Source organism: Pyrgilauda ruficollis, unplaced genomic scaffold (assembly GCF_017590135.1).
Source record: "Pyrgilauda ruficollis isolate IOZ18807 unplaced genomic scaffold, ASM1759013v1 scaffold15, whole genome shotgun sequence".
Classification (NCBI taxonomy): domain Eukaryota; kingdom Metazoa; phylum Chordata; class Aves; order Passeriformes; family Passeridae; genus Pyrgilauda; species Pyrgilauda ruficollis.
This window is the reverse complement of record NW_024513654.1, coordinates 16992524-17013497: the sequence shown is the minus strand read 5'-3', so window position 1 is coordinate 17013497 and position 20974 is coordinate 16992524. Positions and strand designations below refer to the sequence as shown.

Genomic DNA, 20974 nt, shown 5'->3' with positions numbered 1-20974 from the left:
GTTTCTGTTTTGGGAGCAAATGGCTAAGGGTTTCCTTTTGAAGATGACACATTTCAATCTGCTAAGCTGCTGCTCCCTGGCAGACCCATGGACCCTTCACCTCAGGTTCCCTGCAGAGAGTCTGGGCATTGGGACTGTATGGCGGCATCCTTGAAACTGGACACATACTACATCTGAATGTTTTTCTGAGTGAAGATTGTAGCTGTTTGTTTGTAAGGATTAAAAAAAATATATATATAATCAAGCAAAAACTTTATTCAGACATATTTTTATTAAGAAAATTTGAAGTGCATACACATTTATGTGAGAAATTACAACAATATAAAAGTGTTTATTTTCAAAATTTTCTATGAAAGGAGTAATTTCAAAAGCATAATATAACTCCTCCATAAAAGCTGCCTTACAGGAACACAAATACAAAACCCTTTTCACATTATTTGGGAAGATACTTCTTTTTACTTAATAAAAATATAAAGTACAGTATTTACCACATTCTGACAACACAGAGTTCTTAAGGAATGAAAGATGGGAGGTTCATGCAGCCCTTTTACCATGATACATGTTTTCTTCTCTGTGGCAACCAAAGTTTCATGTTTTCAGACAACGATTATCTTGGTGGGATGTTGATTAAGAAAAAACAATCTAATTTTAGGTGGTAAGTTCACAAAGAACCTTGACTGCTATAAATCACATCACTCAAAACAAGTTGCCAGAGAAAAGGACCTTGTAGAGGTTAATAAAGGGAAATTGGCAACAAAAACTCCTATAGGAACTGCATTTTCAACAAAATGTGTATATTTGACTTTGAAAAAAACTTTCATTGCAAAATAAACAAGTCACCTTTGCTCAAACACCTTAATAAAAAACACATCAAAGTCACCCTTCATTTCATTCTTCCTCAGGCAGAATTCAGATAAGATATTAATACATGAAAGTATAAAGCTAGTATAAATAAAAAATGGACACAGCAATAAATACCATCTACTCTTAAAACTGGGATTTGACAGCTGCACATTGAAAATACCCACATGATGATTTCACATTCATGGAAGCTGCTTTTTCAGCATGGTTCAGTGTTATCTCTTGTTCCTCCTGTTCACATGTGGTCCCTACCTCGCTCCCATCTCCTCACACTTCCTTCCCCTGACTCTGTCTTTGGTCAACAGTTTAAGGCAGGAGGGAAAACCAGGTGCTCTCCCCAGGTGAGATGCTGCCAGTGCTGCTTCTCAGCCTGCTCTGGTTGTGGCATGAAAGGGACAAACTTGTGGTGCACTGGGGCAGCCCAGACACTGGTCCCTCTGGTGCGAAGAGCAAGGCTGCTCTCCGCAGTGCATCATGCAAATAAAGCCAGGCTAACAGCAAAGCTTCCCACTTTTGTTGAATTTGGTCCAAAGCAAGAGAAAGCTTTCAAAAGGTTCTCACTTAAGCCTCTGGCCAGGTCTGTGTCACCTCTGCATTCACGATGTGCTCAGCCTAATCCAGGTGAGGGAGGGTCACGCTGCTGGCCCCTGAGAGCAGCCCGTGCCCTGGGTGGTCTCAGATACAGAAGTGAAGAGAAGCATCACCAGCACAGAGGTGTCAGGGCCCAGTCTCTGTGTGGGCTGGGGCAGGCAGCCCCCAAAGTACCACACAAACACCTGGCTCTACAAGCTCCCTTTTCTTTCATGGAGTGAATTTTCCTCCTGCTGCTACTCATGCGTTTGTCCCAGGAACAAATGGCCTTGCTTTAGCAGAGTCTAGCCCTGCAGCCCCTAGAGGAGAAGGCTGACAGGAGCCCCCCTTTCCTGCAGTACCTGCACTACCTGGCTATACCATCCCGAGCAGGGTGCCTGGGCTTGGCAGGGGTGTTCCAGCACTGCCCATCTCAGTGTTCCTGTTAATGAGGACTGCAGCAGAGCACAGGCAGGGCTGTGCAGTCACATCTACCTAGCCCACCTTCTCACCAGAATGCTAAAGTATCCCCTGGACACAAAACTATCATGGCCCATATCATCATGAGCAGGGCATGCTGCTGAATCAAAATCAGAGGATTATTTAATTCTCCATTTTCTGCAATGGGAATCAATCAGACCTCAGGCTGTCCTTTGACAGAAGTTACGTGTGAAGGATGCACTTTCCTGGGTGACTTTTTCTGCAGTCATTCTTGACTTGGACACGCACATGTCCACCTCTGGCAAACCACTGGCAAATGCAGGTGCATGTGTGGGATGGGGAATGGAGCCTAGGATACCAAATACGTAGAAAAAACTCACTTTTTCTCTTACAATTTCTTTCTTTCCTTCCCCTTCCAGGAGAGGATCTGATCCTACTAATATGAAATCAAAACTCCAATCTCATCAAGTACAGTGGTACCAGACCTTTCAAAACACAGACACAATATACTTAAAGCACCAGGCTGGTAATGATAACAAAAGGAATGTTAAAATCACAAACACAAATATTTTAGGCACAGCAGTTTGTTTCTGCTTTAAAGCAAATGAGGTGAGGTGTTCCCAGCTCAAGGCCTCTCTGCAATAGCCCTGTTTTGCAGAAAGGAAAGATTTTTACCTGAATCCACATGGAAATAATGGACTCCCTGGATAGCCAAAGCACCTCTTTGGCACTAAAGATGCCTACCACAAAAAGGAGTGTGAAACACTCCTCTCAGTATTCCTGACACATGCTGCAGGGAAGAGGGAAGATTTCTTTTGAATCAACCAGCTTAAAAAAGACAATCTCACGACATTTTTTTGCTTACAATACAAACACAGATACATACAAACACAAGCATTGTGCTGCACAAATGTGCTTCCTCCCAGATCTCAGTGCACAGCGTGACATGATTATTGCAGTGCTGCAGATGTCTTTCCATACCATGTAGCAGATATTGTGTATACAGGAAGGAATAAGGAGAAAGAAACTTCTGGCTTAGGGGATCGGTGCAAGGAGTGGTGCCTGTCCCAGGCTGTGCTTTGCAAAGGGAATTCCAGAGGCTATCCTGTTCACCAGCAAACCCGTGATAGCTGGTGAACTGGGAGTGTTGGCCTTCATTTCCACACCTGTAAAACACCTCTCCTTCCACAGACTGCACAGACCCTTTCTTGCCCCAGGCATCTCTTTTCTCCAAGATGTGGCCAGATATCCTCTTCTGGGTATCTCCAGAGCAACCAGGGATGTGATTGCCCTCAGGCAGTTCATCGTTGGTGAAGGGCGAATAAATCTCAGCTTACTTCGGTGCAAAGCCAGACAGGCAAGCTGAAGTTGCCTCCTGTGGATGGGTTGGAATGCCTGGTGCATGGCAGCCTAGCTGACTCCTCCAGCAACTCTCAACACGATCGTGCGGTCAGAGCTGTAACAACCCATTCCTTTTTTTTTTTTTTTTGCTAAATTTATCATTAGAAGCACAGGAACATAGGAAATGCCAGATGACATCAGAACTGTGTTGTGGCTCATAACACACACTACTACAAACCAAGTATTAGCACCTTGCAGTACCAGATGTGCATTGATCCAGCTGCTCACAGCTGTCAGCAAGGGTTCTGATCTTCAGAGAAGGGCTTTAGCCCTGTAGCCCTGAGTATAATCACTCACCCAAAACATCTGTAAATGCCACTCAGGGTAATGTTGTCTATTGTCATCAGTCTGATGCTTTTGAGCCTTCCTATGTTCTTGGCCTCTATGACTTCTGGAGGCAAGGAGTTCCACCTCTACTTACACAACATCATTGCACTGTACAGTTCATGTCCTTCTAGGTTTAAAACTCCAGGAGACTTGCATGAACCAAAAGAAAGTTAAATAAAGCAGGACCTCTATACAACAAAGGAAATAAAATGTCATATAACAGGGTTAGTTTAAATTGGTATTTGCCCCCAGTGCTAGGTAATAAACCAACCTGTATAAATTCATATTTTTTCTCAAATAGTTACATCTTACTATATAAAAATAGCACTATGAAAGCAAGCCAATTTGTGCAAGGGGAAAAAAACCCAAAAAAAAAAACCCATCAAAAATAACCAAGAAAAAAACCTTTGGAAATGCGTGAAGCGTTGCTTTTGTGCTGCATGTTAGCAGTGAAATGTATTCATTCCCTAATACTGGTTATCTGCTCTCTGGGTCCTACAGTAAGAAATCCTGTAGACGGCTTACAATGCTTGCCTCTTACATCTTGAACCTCCTGTTGATGAAGAAGAAAGTGAAACACTATTAAGGTTTATTTCAGTTGCAAAAGCTTTGCTATCAGGCCTAGTCAGACACAAATCTGTGTCTGGCCTAACCCAAAGGCAGCCCCTCCAACCAGTAATTGCTGGGCATTTTGGGAGAAGTTCTCCACAAGGAGCTACTGGGACCCAGCAGGGCAAACCCAGCAATAAGTGTTATTTTGGGCAGGTTGTGCTCATCACAGTTAGTAAGGTGTTCAGAACTAATACAGTAGGAAGGCTGACTAGAAAGCTTACTCTGGACTTGAAAGCCAGAGCAGAGAATTGTTGGTGGGCAAAGAAACTCGGCAAAAAATACAGCAGGGAAAGGAGGTTAATCATTTGTGAGCAGCCCCAGTAGCAGAGCAAGTGGCCCTGGGAATGCCTCCTCTATCTGCTCCTATCCCACATCTCTGATGGAGATCGTGGGCTGCAGCTCCAGAGAGTGCCAGGTCTCTGTGAGGATGGAGGAACGTAGAGGGCAGCCCATGCTCTGCTCTTGCTTGGCTTCCACCATGGGGTGGCTGGAAAGTAGAGGCAGCCAACGTTCTGCCAGCCAGGAGCCACCCCTGAGCCTCCCTGCCCTGGCACCTCACCTGGTGTGAGCAGCTGGGGACCACAGCAGAGCTTGTGGCGACCAGCTGCCCAGTGAGGGTGAGGTGACAGGCAGGCAGGCGCTGCACAGTAAGCCTGTGAGGCCTGGAGGGCTGAGGTAGGGAGCTCAGGTGGGGTGCAGACAAATGGAGTGTCCCATGCTCAGTGTGAGCATGGTACCCAGGAGAGTGTGGGTTAGGCATCACAGCAAAGTGCAAGTGTCTCGTGTGTATGGTTCACCCAGAACAAGGAGCCAGTTTGTGCTGGTGGCCTCCAGGTTTTGTCTGAAGTGACCCCTCTTCCTACTCCGGGCTGGTTGGCCTTTTGCAACCTAGATGAGGTCACTGAGTTACAAGCGTTAGAGGGTAAACACCTTCAAAAACTGATTCTATTATTCAAAAACTGATGTCTCAGCACGTCTTGACGAACACCTCTTCCAATGCCTGCTGGACAACTAGGGCTCTGTGCCCACAGCTAGAGACTGTGACTCCCAGTAAAGGCAGTCTCAGAAAACTCATCTAGGCACAAAGAATGACTAAACCATGAGGAAAATTTTTCCTCCGAAGATATCTTTTCCAGTATCCCACAGCAGTAACCTTTGGTGCAGAAAGGCAGGACTAACCACCCTTGTGAGGAAGAAAAACCTGGGACATCCAGAGCATTGGCATATATAGCACCATTCTCTGGGACTTGCCCAGCATCTCCCATAGGAAAGGCATCAACCAGTCACCCATGCACCACATCATGTTGTCACCACGCGGTGCTGCATTTCTCATTAAAAAACACCAGTGGCAAATTCACAGCTGTTGGAGTTTAACTCTGTCAGTTTGATACTGGAGCTAAAATAAATAGGACTCCCAAACCTTTATCCTGTTTTTGACTTTGTCTTTGCTTCAGGTTTATTTTGGTCTATTTGTGTGTCCATTTTCCCATTTGTAAAATGTTGTAAATTTTATAATTCCCATTTGTAAAATGGGAAAATCATCCCACATCTGTTGTAGCTAAGCTTTCCCCCTGTTTTGAAAGTTTCATCTATATAATACTCTTTTGCTGGAAGGGGAGAGATGTTATCCTCAACAAATATGGGGGGGAAATGGGGATCTGGATAGGCTAATATATTTGCCCAAGGTCCCATAACGTGGTCAGTGGAAGAGCAGGGACTTCAACCTGAGGTGTCCCAGCTCAGAAACTAATGCCTCCTACCATTCTTTCTCCCTGGAGACTTTAGTGGTGTTGCACGGGAAGGGCAGAGTGGGCCCCGTTTCTTCTGTTGCTTTTTTTTATGAGTGCGATGACGTGGTCTAAATTAAAAGAAAAATACAAAAAAAGACTGCCATAAATTATTCATATACAAAGGCCTCATTCACATTTATCCTATGGCCCCTTCATATCTTGCTGGCAGGGTGCAATGTAATGACATCCCCTTTCATATAACCTCTGTCTGAGAGAAATGCCAGACAAGTGAAAGTGTCCTGGTGGAAGAACATTTGCAAGCCCTGAGGCCAGAACAATCCTTTTACCCAAAATGCCAAAGCCTCCTCAAATGCCTTCCAGAACTTCTCAGTCAGGAGCCTCACCATCTGAAAAGTTCCCCCTGAGGTACTGAGGAAGCAGAAGGGGAGCTGGATTTCTGCCTTCCCACCCAGTATTCCTGCTGACATCAGCAAGAACCAGTGGCTACTCTGAGGGGGTTTAAGGCATTTGGTGCCTTAAAACAAGGCTGTAAAAATAATCATCCACATTGTCCCCCTTCCTGTGGGGCCTTAACCCAGCACATGCTTGGTGGAATACTGGGAGGTTGCTCTTCTGGCATCTTGTATTTCTACTTACAAATTAGGTTAGAAATTAGGAAGAGCTGCCACACCAGGGTTTGGAAGGCAGCAGCAGGGCTTGGCTGCCAACACAGCCAGCCCTACGCATTCAAAGTTTCTTTTCCTTTCTCCCAGCTGGCTTAATGGAAAGATTTTTCCCATGTGACTTTATCTTCTCCAGATCCATCCAATCTCTCCTGCATGTCTGCAGTAGCCACTGAGCTTAATGGACTCCGGCATCCTGAAGCGAGGGAAGCTCTGAAGTGGGACTATATTAACATGACAGTGGATGAATGCTGAATGATGTTGGCCACAGCAGCTGCACAATGATTTTTAAAGCCACTTAAGGAATTTGGATCCCTGACAGCCTGAATGTGTTTTACTGATGTCTCATGTGTAAATTACATGGAGATGTGATGAATATAAAGCAATAATAAATGCTAAGCAGAATTAGTGAGCAAAATAATTCCCTAGTAAAAAACATTCTGGTTTCATATTTAACTGTATTGGACTGCTATTTTAAGAACTTTTCCTTGCCCTTAGCTGCAGATTATGGCACTGAAGATATTTTCATATTGAAGTACTGGTATAGATTAAGATGTCTTCACAGTTTGGATTCTACTTAAGCAACTACAAGAGCCCTTTCTACAAAACGTATTGATTTTATTCCAGAAAAAATAAATTCCCATGTACAATTGGGTTTTCATAACATGAAACAATTAGCCATTTTATTGCTAGTGCATATAGGGTAATGTCACATTTCATACAATTTCGGTACAAGTGAAAAATATAATATATGGCTGATTGAAACTGATAGCTACATTAACATTTATAGATCTATATAGATTCATTTTACAAGCTGTTAGTAGTTTAGAGGGATATCGGTGTTTTAAACTACCAACATTCATATGGCTCCAATTCAAATATATGAATTGTTTGATGCGCTATAAATATATTCCAAAGTACATTTCATTGCAGAAGTCAAAGCTGTGCACTAAAACATATCAAAAACATGCCTTGTGAAAATGCTACAGACAGAGCCCTGACTGTCTGTGGAGCATGAAAATGCCACTGGTGCTAGCATTGCTAGTTGGAAAATGAACACAATGCCATGATTACAGGATTAGGTGATGGAGATATATGCTTTCTATCATCTTATTTCATAGAGCTGGGACCAAATTCTCCCTTGTTACTCAACGTAAACCAGGATGAATCCACCAAATTGGCAGAATCGCTTCTGTATTAGCATTTGGTAAACAAAACCCAGAATCTGGCTGGAGATCAGGCAGACTCACTGGTTTCAGTAGAGCTGGTCTCAGATCTTCACTAGTGTAGTGAGAGCAGAACAGGTTCCAGCTGAGTTGCTCCCCTAAGTCAGGCAGGCACATTTTCATATTTGCCCAACCTTGCAGATGTCTAAAATGCCTCCTAAGTCTCAGGTTGGGGATGATAGCAAACAGAAACTGAAGCAGGTTTTCCCAGTTTGTAAAACCAAGTGGCTCAGGTCCCTAGGATATTCAGCATGGGCCACATCCTGCTCTTAGGTTCAGTTGTGCCTAAACCCAAAGCCATTCTGGCAGCATTAACCTGGATTACAACTGCAGAGAATTTGTCCAGAGGACAAAAGGGCTGAGTGCTGGCAGCAAAGAAGGCACTGAGCATCAGATGAGATGGGAGGAGCTGTCAGGGCTGGAATCACATTGACTTAGTTAGCTATCTTCCTTCTTCCTCCTCATTCTTGGCCCCACTGCAGTCCCCAAAAGGGACACACGGAGGAATCTCTTACTTCTGGTGGCATTTTCCCCCTTGCTTGTTGTGAAAACACAGGGGGACAAAGAATTTTTTTCTTTTTTTAACTCTGACCCTTGTTTGGCAGATGCATTTACAAAGGAAACAGTGGAGACCATTCAGGTACCTGTGCCACTCATCTGCCCTGGGGCCATACCTTCCCCAATAATACATTGTTTTGGCAAATGATTGGATTCCAGCCCTGCCTTCACCCTACAGATGCAGGGGGGACAAGGTTCAGCAGGGTTACAGCGCAGTTACTGTGGGTGGGAATGTGATGGCAAGGGTGGCAGGGGTACTGAGAGCACAGGTAGGCTAGCTGGCCAAAATGTTGCTGCTGGATCAACCTCAGCCCAGGGCTCTGGGCAAGCAAGGGAATGCTTTGTACCATCATTTGGTATGTACCATCTTTCAGTGCTGGAAGGCTGGAGCCCTCCCCTGCAGCTCAGCACAAAAATGTGCTCGGTGCTGCTTTTCTCAGCACAAACTTGAGCAGAGATGGGATGAGTCCACCTCAAAGTAGACATGATCAACCATTTTCAAGGGGAATAAAGACAGATTTATAAAGTCTGAATTGGCCAAGTGTGGCTGCTTTTCCCCTGGTATTGTGGGAAAGACTTATTCATGGTAGCTCATCGTGCCTTGGCCAACATTAACAGCATTCCACACTGGGCAGCAGAGAAACAATTTTTAGCACCAAGGATCCCAAGGCCTCAGCTGCCTGTGCAAGCAGACACCCAGTGTAACATGGAGAAGGGGCTCCAAAGACACCGGAATTATATAGATTCTGAAGTAATTGTAGTTTGGCTGGGGAAGAAAGGACATTAAAGGGAGAATTTTCCTTGGGAGAACAGCTTTTTTTCTTTGAAGAGGATGAGTTCGGGACCCCAGAACATACTCATTAGCACAATTTTTGCCTCAAACCCTGGCAAAATTCTTAGTTTAACATCTAGGATATATTAGAAATTGTTGTTTTAATACAAATTATGTCAACTCCAAACCCTTCTTTGAAACAATATCTGATTCCACAAGTGTGTACTTTGTCCACATGGTAAAAGCCAGCCCTTAATGTTCTACCCTTTAATAATTCAGGATGTTAGCTGTTAAGTCCATTTGTCTCTTGCCTTACTTGTTTAAAGCTTTCTCCAGATATTCCTGGATCCACTTTAACTTGGGATCAATGCACACTTGCTTGCTGTTGCTCTTGAGCCTTGCACTGCCAAAGGAGAAAAGCCAGAGTGAGTCTGGTGTGCAAATTCCCAGCCCACAACCCCCCCCAGCCCCCACTGTGCCTTATTTTCCTTGGGTGCCAGTGCTGCTTTTGGTTAACCCATGAAGAGGATGAGTTATTTCTCCCATCCTTGACCTCCCTCACCCATTACATATATCCCTGGCTTGGAAACCATCTGTCTCCTTTGACAGGCTCTTGTGGTCTGTACTGGGAATCATGTGAGAGTGCAACAGACATAAAATTTGAATCTAAGGCTTCCAATTCATACCTGGACCGTGAACGAGCTCACTGCCAACAACACAAAAATTTCATTTGGAAATACTGACATGGTAAATGTATGTAATTTTTGCAAGTAATTGATTAAGAACAGCTTTTAAATTCAACCCAAAACTGAAGTTTCACATGTTTTGAGGAAAGACACCTCGTGGACATTCTGAAAGAAAGGGTGTGGTCACTTGTTAGCTTTTTGTTTTGTACAAGACTGAATTAACAGATTGCAGGGAGGAAGACAACTGAAAGTGCCATAGTGCCAGAGGCAAGTTTCCCCTCATGTATTCATCAGCATTTGGAACCAAAGGCAGAAACCTCCTGAGGGGTTTCTCCTGGATGCCCAAGCTGCACTTCCCACAGCAAACTTTCTAGCTAATTTGAATTATCTGTGAATTTGACACTTGGGCTCTCAGAATCTTTCATTCAGAAACAGGACAAATAGCTTTTCATCAACAGGTTTCACCCTCCAGGGATCTCAGGACCTCGAAAGAGCTGTTATCTCCCACATTCCCTGCAGCACCCTGCCTCTGCCCCAGCTGCTTAACAGCCTGCCTGCCTTGGGAAAGTGCAGAGAGCAGCAATTTTATGGAAGTGCCCATACGAATAAGTTCAGTACTTGTTTAAACATTTGCTGGATGGAAGCCATAATGTTCCTCCCTCTATAAAACGAAATCTGCAGAATATAAAACGATGGTGTAAGAAATAAGAGGTCAAAAAGGCTCCTTGGTCTGAAGTTATGCAACAACATGGTTGTAACATAAACACATCAAGGATCCGTCTTGCAACCCCTGAGCCAGCACAGAGATGAATGGGCCTGATTCATATTTCCCTTACAGCAGTGCCAAGCTGGAGCATTTCCAGTTAAGTGATACCAACAGTGTGTAAAAATGGATTTGCTGATGTTAGCAATGCCTGGGAATTCTTAGGCTGACCTCACAGGGTACAGAAGCAAAAGCACACGTAACCAGTCTCCAGCCACATTCAACACAATTCCTCTCACCTAATACTGAGACACTGATTTCTTCAGACATTCATTTCTGAGCCTGTCAGCCCCTGTTCCATGTGCAAGGAAGAGACATAGGAAATTGTATGGAGTGTTTATTTAATCTGGACTGGTTTAGGTGTCTACTTGCTAAAAATGCTAATTTCCCTGTATTGAAAAGCAAGGAATTTAGTGTGGACTTTGCAGAAGTAGACATTGACAGAGGAGTTCACTGGATTTGGAGAGATGAGTTCCAAGAGAATGAAAGACAAAAACCTGCTCTTAGGTTTTTTGTTTAAATACAACTGCCTTTAACCAAAAAGGAAAATATACTTGTGAAAAAACAAACATGAAACAAAAACTAACCTAAACCAAAACAAAAAAATCCCAAACAATAAGGGACTGTTTCCAGCAACTGTATGTTTCACTTTGTTCTCTGTTCCTGAAAATGGCAGCTTTTAATTTATTTATGCCTTTGTTGTTTAATGCTTAAAATGAATCAAGATGAGAAATGCATGTGTTAGTTTTGATTGATTTAATCTCCTGTTTTGATAAAGACTTAGTTTAAAGTCATGTTTAAAGGGTATTTGGAGGGATGTATTAAGTACCTTACTTGTCAAAGTAAAAAAACCAGGGTTTGTGTACCCCACACAAACACATTTGGGTCAGGAATGGGCAAGACTGTGAGATGTTTCTGTTTCTGCATTTCATGCTCTTATTTATCTCCAATTATGATAATCCTATGTTAAGAGATAAATATATATACTCTATCCAGTCTTAACTGTTGTCATTTTCTTGAAAATACTCCAGAAAATTCCGAATCATCTAAAAAGCCTTAGCACTGGGATTCTTATGACATCACTGACAGTCCCAGACCACAAATCCATGCACTAGTGCATGCTTGCTGCCAAAATTGTTTGTAGGTAGAGATGGGAGTTAGTCACAGCTGGTTTTGCCATTTTTCTGAAAGGAAATTATTTCTCAGCTGAAGCTTACATTTTTCTCACTGTCCTCCACCAAATCCTAAGGCAGAAGCACATGATAAAATATGTATGATATACACAGAGTGGTTTAAGACAGAAAAAAACCCCATACTAATAAAAATTGGTTCATGAATGGATATACGTTCACATACATTCCTGAGCAATCTAATGAAACCACATCAGTTTTCTGAGTGCAATAAACTTTTGGATGACAAAAATTGATTTTTACAGCATTTGAGTTGCAATAGGAAGGGCTCAATATATGGGTCAAAGAGAGAACCAGTAATGGGATCACTGCACAGAAACCAAACCTAGTCCCTGAGACCCTCGTATAGAGGTTAACAGAAGTTGAGAGTATTAAGGTTCGCTTGCAATGAAAAGGTGAATGCTGGGTTTTTTTTTTTTTTCCTTCAGAAGGTTTTGAATTTTGAGAGAGAGTCAGCCATGAAGAAGTGAACAAAAAAGACTTTCCTAAAACATACACACACAAATCTACAAAGACAAACAAACAAAATCCCAATGCTTCCTGAAAAATGAGAGTTGCTTTTCCAGAAAAAAAAATACTCTATTTTCCATTGGGAGCCCATTTTTCTGTTCTGCTGCAGTTTACTGACTCAGTCCCTGCCTGGCAAGCATTCCTAGATTAAGCCATCACATTTCTAGGGTCTGTACCTCCTGCAGAGGATTCATGAAACACAGGGATTCCTTTTGCTTGTTTAGCTCCACTCCATGGAGAAATGACCCATTAGAAGATTCAGACCGCTATGAAGTTTTGACCCAAGGTGTGAAGCTCCACACCCAAGGCAATGCGCAGCCTGTCTGACATTCCTGCTCATACACCCATGGGGGAACAGCACACGGGATCACGCAGTAATAGGGATATCACAGAGAACACAACTGGGAAACAACAGCTGGGCTCCTTTACATGGGGTAAAGCAGGGTCCGGATGTCTCTGACATAGGGGTGAAGAGATGAATTGGGAGTCATGGCAGGAGGCAGACTGAAATTCAACCACCAGAGCAGGCACCAGCTCTGTGACCCTTCCTTTTGACACGCCAGATTTGCACCCAGCTGAAAAGAGCAAGAGACTTACACAATCTGAAGTGAGCAGTTGGGTGTGGAGAGGATTTTGAGGTGCTTAATATTGGCTCTTGCCACGTTGCTCTCGTAGAATCGACAGGGACATCGGTAGGTCAGGCTGACGGGTTTCTCTGCAGGACAAAGGGAGGGAAAGGACACGTTACCCCTTGCTCCTGTCACCAGCACAGAAACACCCGTCAGGGCCCACAGCATCAGGTCTCACAGAAAAAAACGCCCTCCAAATATGCAGGTGGGGAAAAAAAGCAGCAGAAAAGCTGTAGCTTTGGGAGTGCATTTGCCCACAGCTCAGAGCACAATCCATTCAGCTCAGTGCCCAGCCTTTCAACACGGGTGCGTGGGATTTTGGAAAACAAAAGAAGAGGGAGAGAAAATGGAGATAAGTAAAATCGAAAGAGATTAGAATAAGGAGCCGCGCCATTGTACAGGGATGCTCCCCGTAATTAGACAAGATAAAGGCCAAAAGAGGGGGCACTTGTCCTCGGTGTTGTTCTACTCAAACGATTTTGACCCGAGGCCAAATTAGAAGGTAGCCAGAAGAAAGAGATGAATTCCAGGGTGTTCAGATCAAAACGGCGCGGCTCAGGTGCAGGCTTTTCACAGGGGACTTAGTGGCTACAGAAAAGCTCTGGTTTCGCAGGCGTTCCCAGGGCCCAGCTGACCTTTCCCCACCGCAGCCAGCCCTGACTCTCAGCAGAGGTACCCGCACAAGGAGGTGCGGCTCAGAGATGCGACATCCCAGCGGCTTCACATAAGACACCCGGAGTCTTTTGAATTTCTAGCCTGCGGCTAAGTAAGGCAATGGAGGAGACAGTTATCAGCCAGGGCATCCTCAATACACTATTCAGGGGCCACCAGACTGGATGAAAGTTCTGTCACTGGCATCACTAGGGACAGAATTAAGTTTAACCCCTTAGGCTAAATATCCGCCATGTATATGCATGCAGGACTGAGAAAAGCAGCCTGGCGCCCACCACAGCCTCTGATGCCCCGTTTCTCTATGGGACAACTTTATTATTGGCAATCAAGTGCACCTAAGTAAGGTCTTCAGCCGGACCGTAAGTTTGAAAGCTCCATGCGCAATAAAATACAAGCACAGAAGCCTTGCCTGGAAGTCCAAGAGATGCCTAAGATTTTAAAGAATTTCCCAGTGGAGCAGTTTTCAGCCTCTGGGAGGAATTAAGTTTGTACACCTAACCCTTAAAATCTGGCTCATGCTGTAGGTGGTCAGATATATATCTGGCAGGGCTTGAGATCCCATATGGCAATCTGCCATCCTGTTTGTTTAGCCACACAGGAATAGTTGCAGCATCGAAACCCAGTTCCCTTTCAAGGCAAATGGGGAGATAAAGAGCCGGGAAGGAATTGGAATTCCTAAACAGCTGTCTAAGAAGGTGAGAAAAGAGACAGGTCTTCAAGTGCAGCAGATCTACATATATTGCACGTTTATCAGTGCCTGTCTCTAGCACCATAACCACAGACAACAGGGTGAAACTGGCCCGTCCTGAGGAGGAAGCCCCTTTTTTTCCGGTGTCTCTACCAAGAGATGAGGCAGAATCAGATCCCACAGGAGAGGAATTAATCAGTGGGAATAGAGCTTCTCCTGATTCACACCAGAATCTGGACTATAAATTAAAAAAATTGAAGAAATTTTCTATCAGTTTTCTGCCACTGCAAACAGTGATTCCATCTATGAGTTAATAATCTGCAGGGGGAGGAGGAAGAAGGGCTACAGTGTGAGCCTCGAGAACATGGATTAGACTGCCTAGTGCTAATGTGGAAAGCAGTGAGGAAGGCACTAGGATTTCCCACTGCAAATCTGTGCCTGATAGCTACACATCTGTGAATTTGTATTGGAAAGGGAGGCTGAAACTGAATACAGTCATACAACTCAGCACAGCTGCAGTGATAGTGTCTCTGCAAGCTTGTCCCAACCAAGTTTAAGCCAGCTTTAACTTAAACAACGTGCAAGAGATGAACTGTTCTGATCCATGATTTGATAATGCAATCCTGTCCTCTCTCAGACGCGAGGTGGGATTTTCAATCCCATACCATTTGAAATCAGGAGCAGAGAAAGTTTAACCATGACTAAACATGTCTGTAAGTCCCAAGGTTGTTTCCTGCCCAAGAAAAGGCATCTAGCAGAGCACGGAAGAGGGGAAGCCCCAGTATTCAGTGTGCTGTTGCCCCTGCGTGCAGTGGAATGACAAATCCCCTCCTAGCACAAGAATCCCTTTGGTATTTTTGTGTGCCTTTCTTGGCGAGCAGGAGCAGGCACTGAGCACGAGGGAGCTGCACCCACTGGGTCAGCTCTCTGTATCCCCAACAGGGAGTCACTGACTCCTGCCACTGCTCCTTGTCTTGCCATGCTATATATCAACAAGGCTCAAAACCAGGGAAAACTGGAGCATGTGGCACCTTCCAACACATAAACCTCTGTCTTCCAAAAGTAGGAGAGGGAAGGGCCATTTGGAGGCTTTAATTTAGGAAGAGAACATTTCTGGTCTTCCTCTGAGGCTGACAAAACACATTCCGTAACTCTTTTCAAAATGCGAAACATGTTGTTGCATGTACATTAGAGCTGATTAATTAATCTACCAATTTGTGCTGTGAGTTCTCTGACATCTACCAAACACCAAGCACAAGCTGTGCTGAAGCCATTCTCTCAGTACAACAAATTAGTATAATCTGTTAATTGCCTTATTGCATGAAAACATATAACTGATGGCACACGAAGCTTTTGAGACCTTTATCTGTCTGGCACATTTGGTTCAAATGGATGAATAGAGTCAAAAGTTACAGAACAGCCAGATGCTAGTTTGACATCTCAATGTCATTCCTTCAACCTAATTTTACTTAGACAAAAAGAGAACATCTCTTTTGGCCTCAACTATAAGTTTGTGGTTTGGAATTTTTTAAAGAATAAACAGTTTTATTGTTTTCCAACTCAAGCTGAGTTTTGTTGGCTCTGAACACCTACTTTTGCTGACAAATTCTCTCTAGAGACAAAGCACACACAAAGTGCTCTCACAGAGTGGCCACTTGTCAGTGCTGGACAATACCTATTTCATCCCACAGGGATCTGCTTCTCTTTACCCTGAAACGGGACAGTAAGGGAAGAAGTCAGTTGCCAGCTCTGCTGCAGTTATCAGTAACATGCTGTGTGGACTAGGAAGCTCTGGGTGCTTGAATAGAGAGGGAAGCTATATCCAGGAAAGCAGGCTGGACATAAACAGACAAAACATTCAAGGAAATAATTTTACTTCTGTTCAGTCTAGGGTGTATTTGTCATTATCAGGAGATGATTGATAACTTTTTAAGTGTAGAACAGCTCAATTTCCCTGGAAAGCAAAGCTGGGATAGACAGACACAGCTTTACCAGATAACTAAGAAGAATTCAGAGCTCACCTACACCCCAGCACAAGGCAGCCCAGCGAGCCCTCATCTGGATCAGGGCTGAGAGCACCTCATGACATGCAAAGTAGGCAAAAACCTCCACTCTAAACACCCAAGACGGTGGGGTCACTTTCCTTACACTAGTTTTTCTCCAGCCCTTGCGAGCCATTTCCTTCCACAGGTAGCCAGGTCCCCGCACGCTTATCCCGACACACGTTATCCCGCTGCCAGCGAAGGAGAGCTGCGGCGCTGGGGGCGAGCCGAGGGGCAGCTGGGCAGCTCTGCCGGCCCCCCAGCCCTGAGCAAAGGCTGCCAGCGGGAGGTAAGGGGGAGGAGAGCCCCTGTCCCTTCCTCCAGACCTGCACTCGCCTCCAGAGGCGAGGGAAGCCCGCTCAGGCTCCCAGGCACCGGCGGCCCCAGCCGCTGGCAGCTGGTGACGTTGGCAGCCAGGGGCTGGAGCTGGCACTGCCACCCGTGGTGCCCCGGCTCTGCCTTCGCTACCTGCCGCTCTCGCTTGCCAGCCCGCAAGGTACGGGTGGTGGGTACGGGGAAGGCGGCGGGGGCTGGAGCCCACCTGCCCGGGACTTTGGAGCCTCTCCAGGGCAGCGCCGGCTCCGTGTTCCAGCGGGACGGGGTTGCTGTGCGGAAAGGCATCGGGAAACCTCCGGGGAAAATTAACTCTCTCAGGCTAAACAAGGAGGGCACCGGAGGGCATCCTCTACCTCCCTGGGTGGGGAACACCCAAGTTTCGTTGGCCAGAACGGGAGATGAGAATGGGAGCGGAGGTTTGAAAACCCGGACAGAGGACATTCGACGAGGGGACAAGAGATGGCAAATCTCTGCCAGCCGCAGGAGAAGCGTCAGGAGGATGCCCAGGTCTGTTGCGGGCAGAACTCCCGTCCCTCCCGGAGCCCCGGGGCACAGGGCTCCCCGCGACACGCGGGGCAAGAAGCGCGGGTGTCCGCTGTCTCCGGGGCTGTCCGAACGCGGAGGCTTCCACAGAGCACAGCTGGCAGAGTAAGCGCGGCGGCTGTAGCTGCCACCGGGCTCCGGGCGCGACGCGCGGGAGCGGCGTGGGGCGGGCGGGTGTGACTGCTCCCCCAGACCTCCCGTCACTGCAGCTCCCTGCGCCCCCAAACCTCCCCGTGCACCGCGCCGGGGGCGCGATAATTCCTGCCGTGACCACTTTGGCTCTGCTCTGATTGAGAAAAGATAGATCACGATAGGGGACAGGAGAGGTACCGAACAACCGCCTGTTTCTAATTCCTTGTAACTTTTAGGGATGGGTTTTTTTTTTTTTTTTTTTTTTTTTTTTTTTTTTTTTTTTTTTTTTTTTTTTTTTTTTTTTTTTTTTTTTTTTTTTTGTTAGAGGGAAAGTCGATATGCATATTTAGCAGCCAAACCACCTCCCTGCAGACCGAGCGCTGTTGAAAGTCTTCCCCCAGACGACTTCAATCTGGGGCGAGTTTGGCAGAGAGGACCGCTTTGGCCAGCTTTTTGAAAAAAGCCAGGGAGGGATGGAGGAGAGGGAGGAACTGGAGCCTGTCTGCTTCCAGCTTTGCACAGACATCGCTTTGGCTCACCAGACACATCTGAGCCGCGGCCGGAGCCCGAGCCGGGAGAGAGGTGCAGCTGCGGGGAGAGGGGGGAAGAGCGGAGATTTCCGCGGGACCATCGCTCCCGGCCGGGCTCCCGCAGGAGCGGCGCGGCCCCGCAGCTCACTTACCCTCCGAGAGGGAGATGACGGCCAGGGCGAAGGCGAGCAGCGCCAGGGCGCGGAGGTCCATGCTGGGGCTGGAGGCGGCGGGCAGGCGCTCCTCTGCTCTGCTCTGCTCTGCTCTGCTCTGCTCTGCTCTGCTCGTCCCGGCGGCCGCGGTGCTCTGCTGGCGGCCCCTCCGCCCCTCCCGCTATAGAGGGGCCGGGGGCGGGGGGAGGAGAGCCAGGGGGAGTAGCTAGACTGTGATTTATTGCCCGTGGCATGTTATTACATCCTTCCTCTGCTAAAAATGGTTGGAAAGAAACCAAAAGAGCGAGGGCTTCTCGCTTCGCTCCGTCAGCCTCTCGCCAGGCACAGTCTGTCCCCCCAGCTCCGCGCTCCGAGCCCCCGCGGGACCGGCGGCTCGGGGCTGCGGCGGTGACCGGTATCACCGCCACCCATCCAGCCCCAGCCGGGGCAAGAAAGTTGTTTCCTCACCAAACTGTGCCACCCCGGCACGGCGGCTCCTGAAGCAGAGCTGCTGGAACCGGGATAGCGGTATGGGATGCATCCCTTAAGAGTTCACACCGGGGAGAGAAGAAAACTTCCCCTTCACTTTCGTGGGCGAGAATTTAGGTTTACACTGGCGCCCTGGACATCGCGTACAGTGCCTCGCATGAAGAATCTTCACAGAAGTTTATGTGGGCGTTTGAGGAGAGAAAAGGCAGAGGGAGAGAGAGAGGAGAGAGAAGCTTTTATTTTTTGCCTCTTCGTGTTTGGCCCTAAACACCACCTCTTCACTGTATTAAATCAACCCAGTAGTACATTTGCTGCCAACATTCCACTTCCTTTGTATTGCAGATGCCACTGGACTCCCTGGCACCTGGGCTGAAAGCCCCAGTTGCCCCGCAGAGCTCAGATGCCCAGGGGTGTCACTTGCCCTCAGCTATTACAGTATTGTCAAGTGTAAATAACTTAAGCATGTCCTCGCTGTCTGCAGCCCAAGCCTACTGGACCCTGTTTGTTGCCATTAAAAATTTAAAATAAACACGGAAGCTTTGATTGAATTTGGACTCCTCTTGGCTGCATTTATTACAGGCGCCTTCGGCTGGGCCAGGTTGAGTGGGTACAGATAATCCTTGTGTGGAGGTGCTTAAAGGACAGGGACACGATGCCACCAAAAGCACCTGCATGGTTGTCTTGCACCCTAGGTAACTACTAGTTCTCTCAGACACAGAGCACAAGGCTGGACACTGGAGTCCAAATGTCGCATCTTGCTAACCGGTGGCAGTTTCACTGAGAAAAGATTGTTTCTAAAGGGCAGGAGAAATGCTTCCAGTGATGCTTGGTGATGAACAGGATCCCTGCCTGACAAAGACACACATCCAACTCCCTAAATCTAGTTATTTGTATTTCTTAGCGCCTCCTTACCAAAGAGCACTGAATTTGTTTAGGCTGATTTTGCTCCCAGATCCCCTCCTTTCTTTTAGGTGAGGAAGCACAGTAGTGCACGAACTTGATACACTGAAAGGACCAATAACTGTAACCAGTGCCGTGAGCCTGGCTACTGCTGCCGTGACAGTTGTGACACTCTGCAGGGATGGGAGAAGCTCATTGTAATTGCAAACACTGCTAGGAGTGCTGCTGTCCCCACAAGTGCTCCCACTGGCACACGAGGACATCCACACTGCACTTAGCAGAGACACTGTTATGTCCACACCACACTTAGAGTCACAATTACTTGGAGTAATAACACTTAAACACAGCATGTCTTTGCTGTTGCTATTGCCACAGAGAGAAACATGTCAAGTATATAATCAAAGAGACTGGATAAATGTGGAACGAAATCAGAGCCAAATCTTTGTAGCAGTCTCCCCCATGGCATCCCGAGACATGCAGGCGTGTTGTAACTGAAGGTGAAAACTAGTTGGGTTCTAGGAAATGTCTGCACACACCTTCGGAGCTGAGTCGAAGAGTCACAGCACGCAGATGAAAGGGCTCCCTCTACACCTCGGGATAGCTGAGTGAACCAGCAACAAGGCAGGAGGATGCCTCGGTCCCCCTGAGCCTCGCCTGTCCTCCTCCTCCCCCTCATCAAGTCTCCCGAGGAGAGGGGGACAGGAGGACCGGACACCGCACCCGGCACCATCCCTCCACAGCCTCCCGACTCCCCGCAGCCAGCCCGGGAGGGGGATCCTGGAGGGGCAGGGAAGGGGGTCCAGGTACTTGGTAAAGTCCCCGGAGCCTGGTGGATCCGCCACCCTGCCGTGCTGACCCAGCCCCTGTCAGGCTGCCGGGCGACCCGCGGGGGCTCCGCGCCGTGTGTCCCTGCCCGCCCGGCGTGCCCAGCCCGGGGCGCTCCCCGCCGGGCAGAGAGCGGACAGCGGGGCTGTTTGGGCAGGGCCGTTTCCCGGAGCAGCACAGGCCGTGTCCCGGCGGTGTCCCCGGGCGGAGGGGAGGTGCTGGGTGCGAGCGCAGCCGAGCCCGCGGAGCGGGGACAGCGAGGGACGGAGCCCGCACCGCCCCAGCCCTGCCCGGCGCTGCCTGCCCGCTTCGCGCAGTCACCCTGCTCCTGGGTGGAGAAGAGGTCTCCAGGCAACAATCGAGCCCTTCTGAATGAACTCCGAGCGATTCTCATGAACGACGATTTTTGGTTTTTCTTCCCGTCAAGCAGAAACTGCTGCCTAGGATACAACAACTTACGAGCTTAAGGTTTAAGCAACATAAAGTAAAAAAACAAAACATCATAACCCCTTCTCAATGTGAGTCTCGTGGTTTACCCCCGCCCCAAACTAGAACTAGGAACTCAGGGAGATCTGAACGAATCGAACATTTAAAAGGAAAGTCAAATGACTTGCCAAGTGTTAAATTCCTTGAAAAATTCGTTTCAACTTAATGTTAATTCCCACAGAATTGACCAGTGTTTATCTGAATGCTCAAAAAATCCAGC

The 20974-nt window shown here is 46.9% G+C and overlaps 1 protein-coding gene across 2 annotated transcripts; it reads right to left on the bottom strand.

Moving 5' to 3' along the window:
* Positions 1-260: 260 nt before the first annotated feature.
* CXCL12 (C-X-C motif chemokine ligand 12) lies at positions 261-18182 on the bottom strand. 2 transcript variants are annotated; one of them, XM_041461239.1, is made up of 5 exons: positions 18055-18182; positions 12928-13045; positions 9498-9584; positions 5973-6070; positions 261-4153 (listed from the first exon to the last, which is right to left on the bottom strand). In XM_041461239.1, the coding sequence occupies exons 1-5, from the start codon at positions 18113-18115 to the stop codon at positions 4122-4124; spliced, it is 396 nt and encodes a 131-aa protein (XP_041317173.1). In that variant the 5' UTR covers positions 18116-18182; the 3' UTR covers positions 261-4121. The 2 variants fall into 2 exon arrangements, with proteins under 2 accessions (XP_041317173.1, XP_041317174.1); XM_041461240.1 differs by lacking the exon at positions 5973-6070.
* Between the last annotated feature and the right edge of the window lie 2792 nt (positions 18183-20974).

Bases quoted from the DNA above. Each gene is read 5' to 3' on its own strand.
- CXCL12 (XM_041461239.1), bottom strand. From the start codon at position 18,115: ATGGACCTCCGCGCCCTGGCGCTGCTCGCCTTCGCCCTGGCCGTCATC. The intron at 13,046-18,054 runs GTAAGTGAGCTG...TTTGTCCTGCAG, and splicing joins CGTCATCTCCCTCTCGGAGG to AGAAACCCGTCAGCCTGACC. The intron at 9,585-12,927 runs GTAAGTCTCTTG...CTCCTTTGGCAG, and splicing joins AACTGCTCACTTCAGATTGT to TGCAAGGCTCAAGAGCAACA.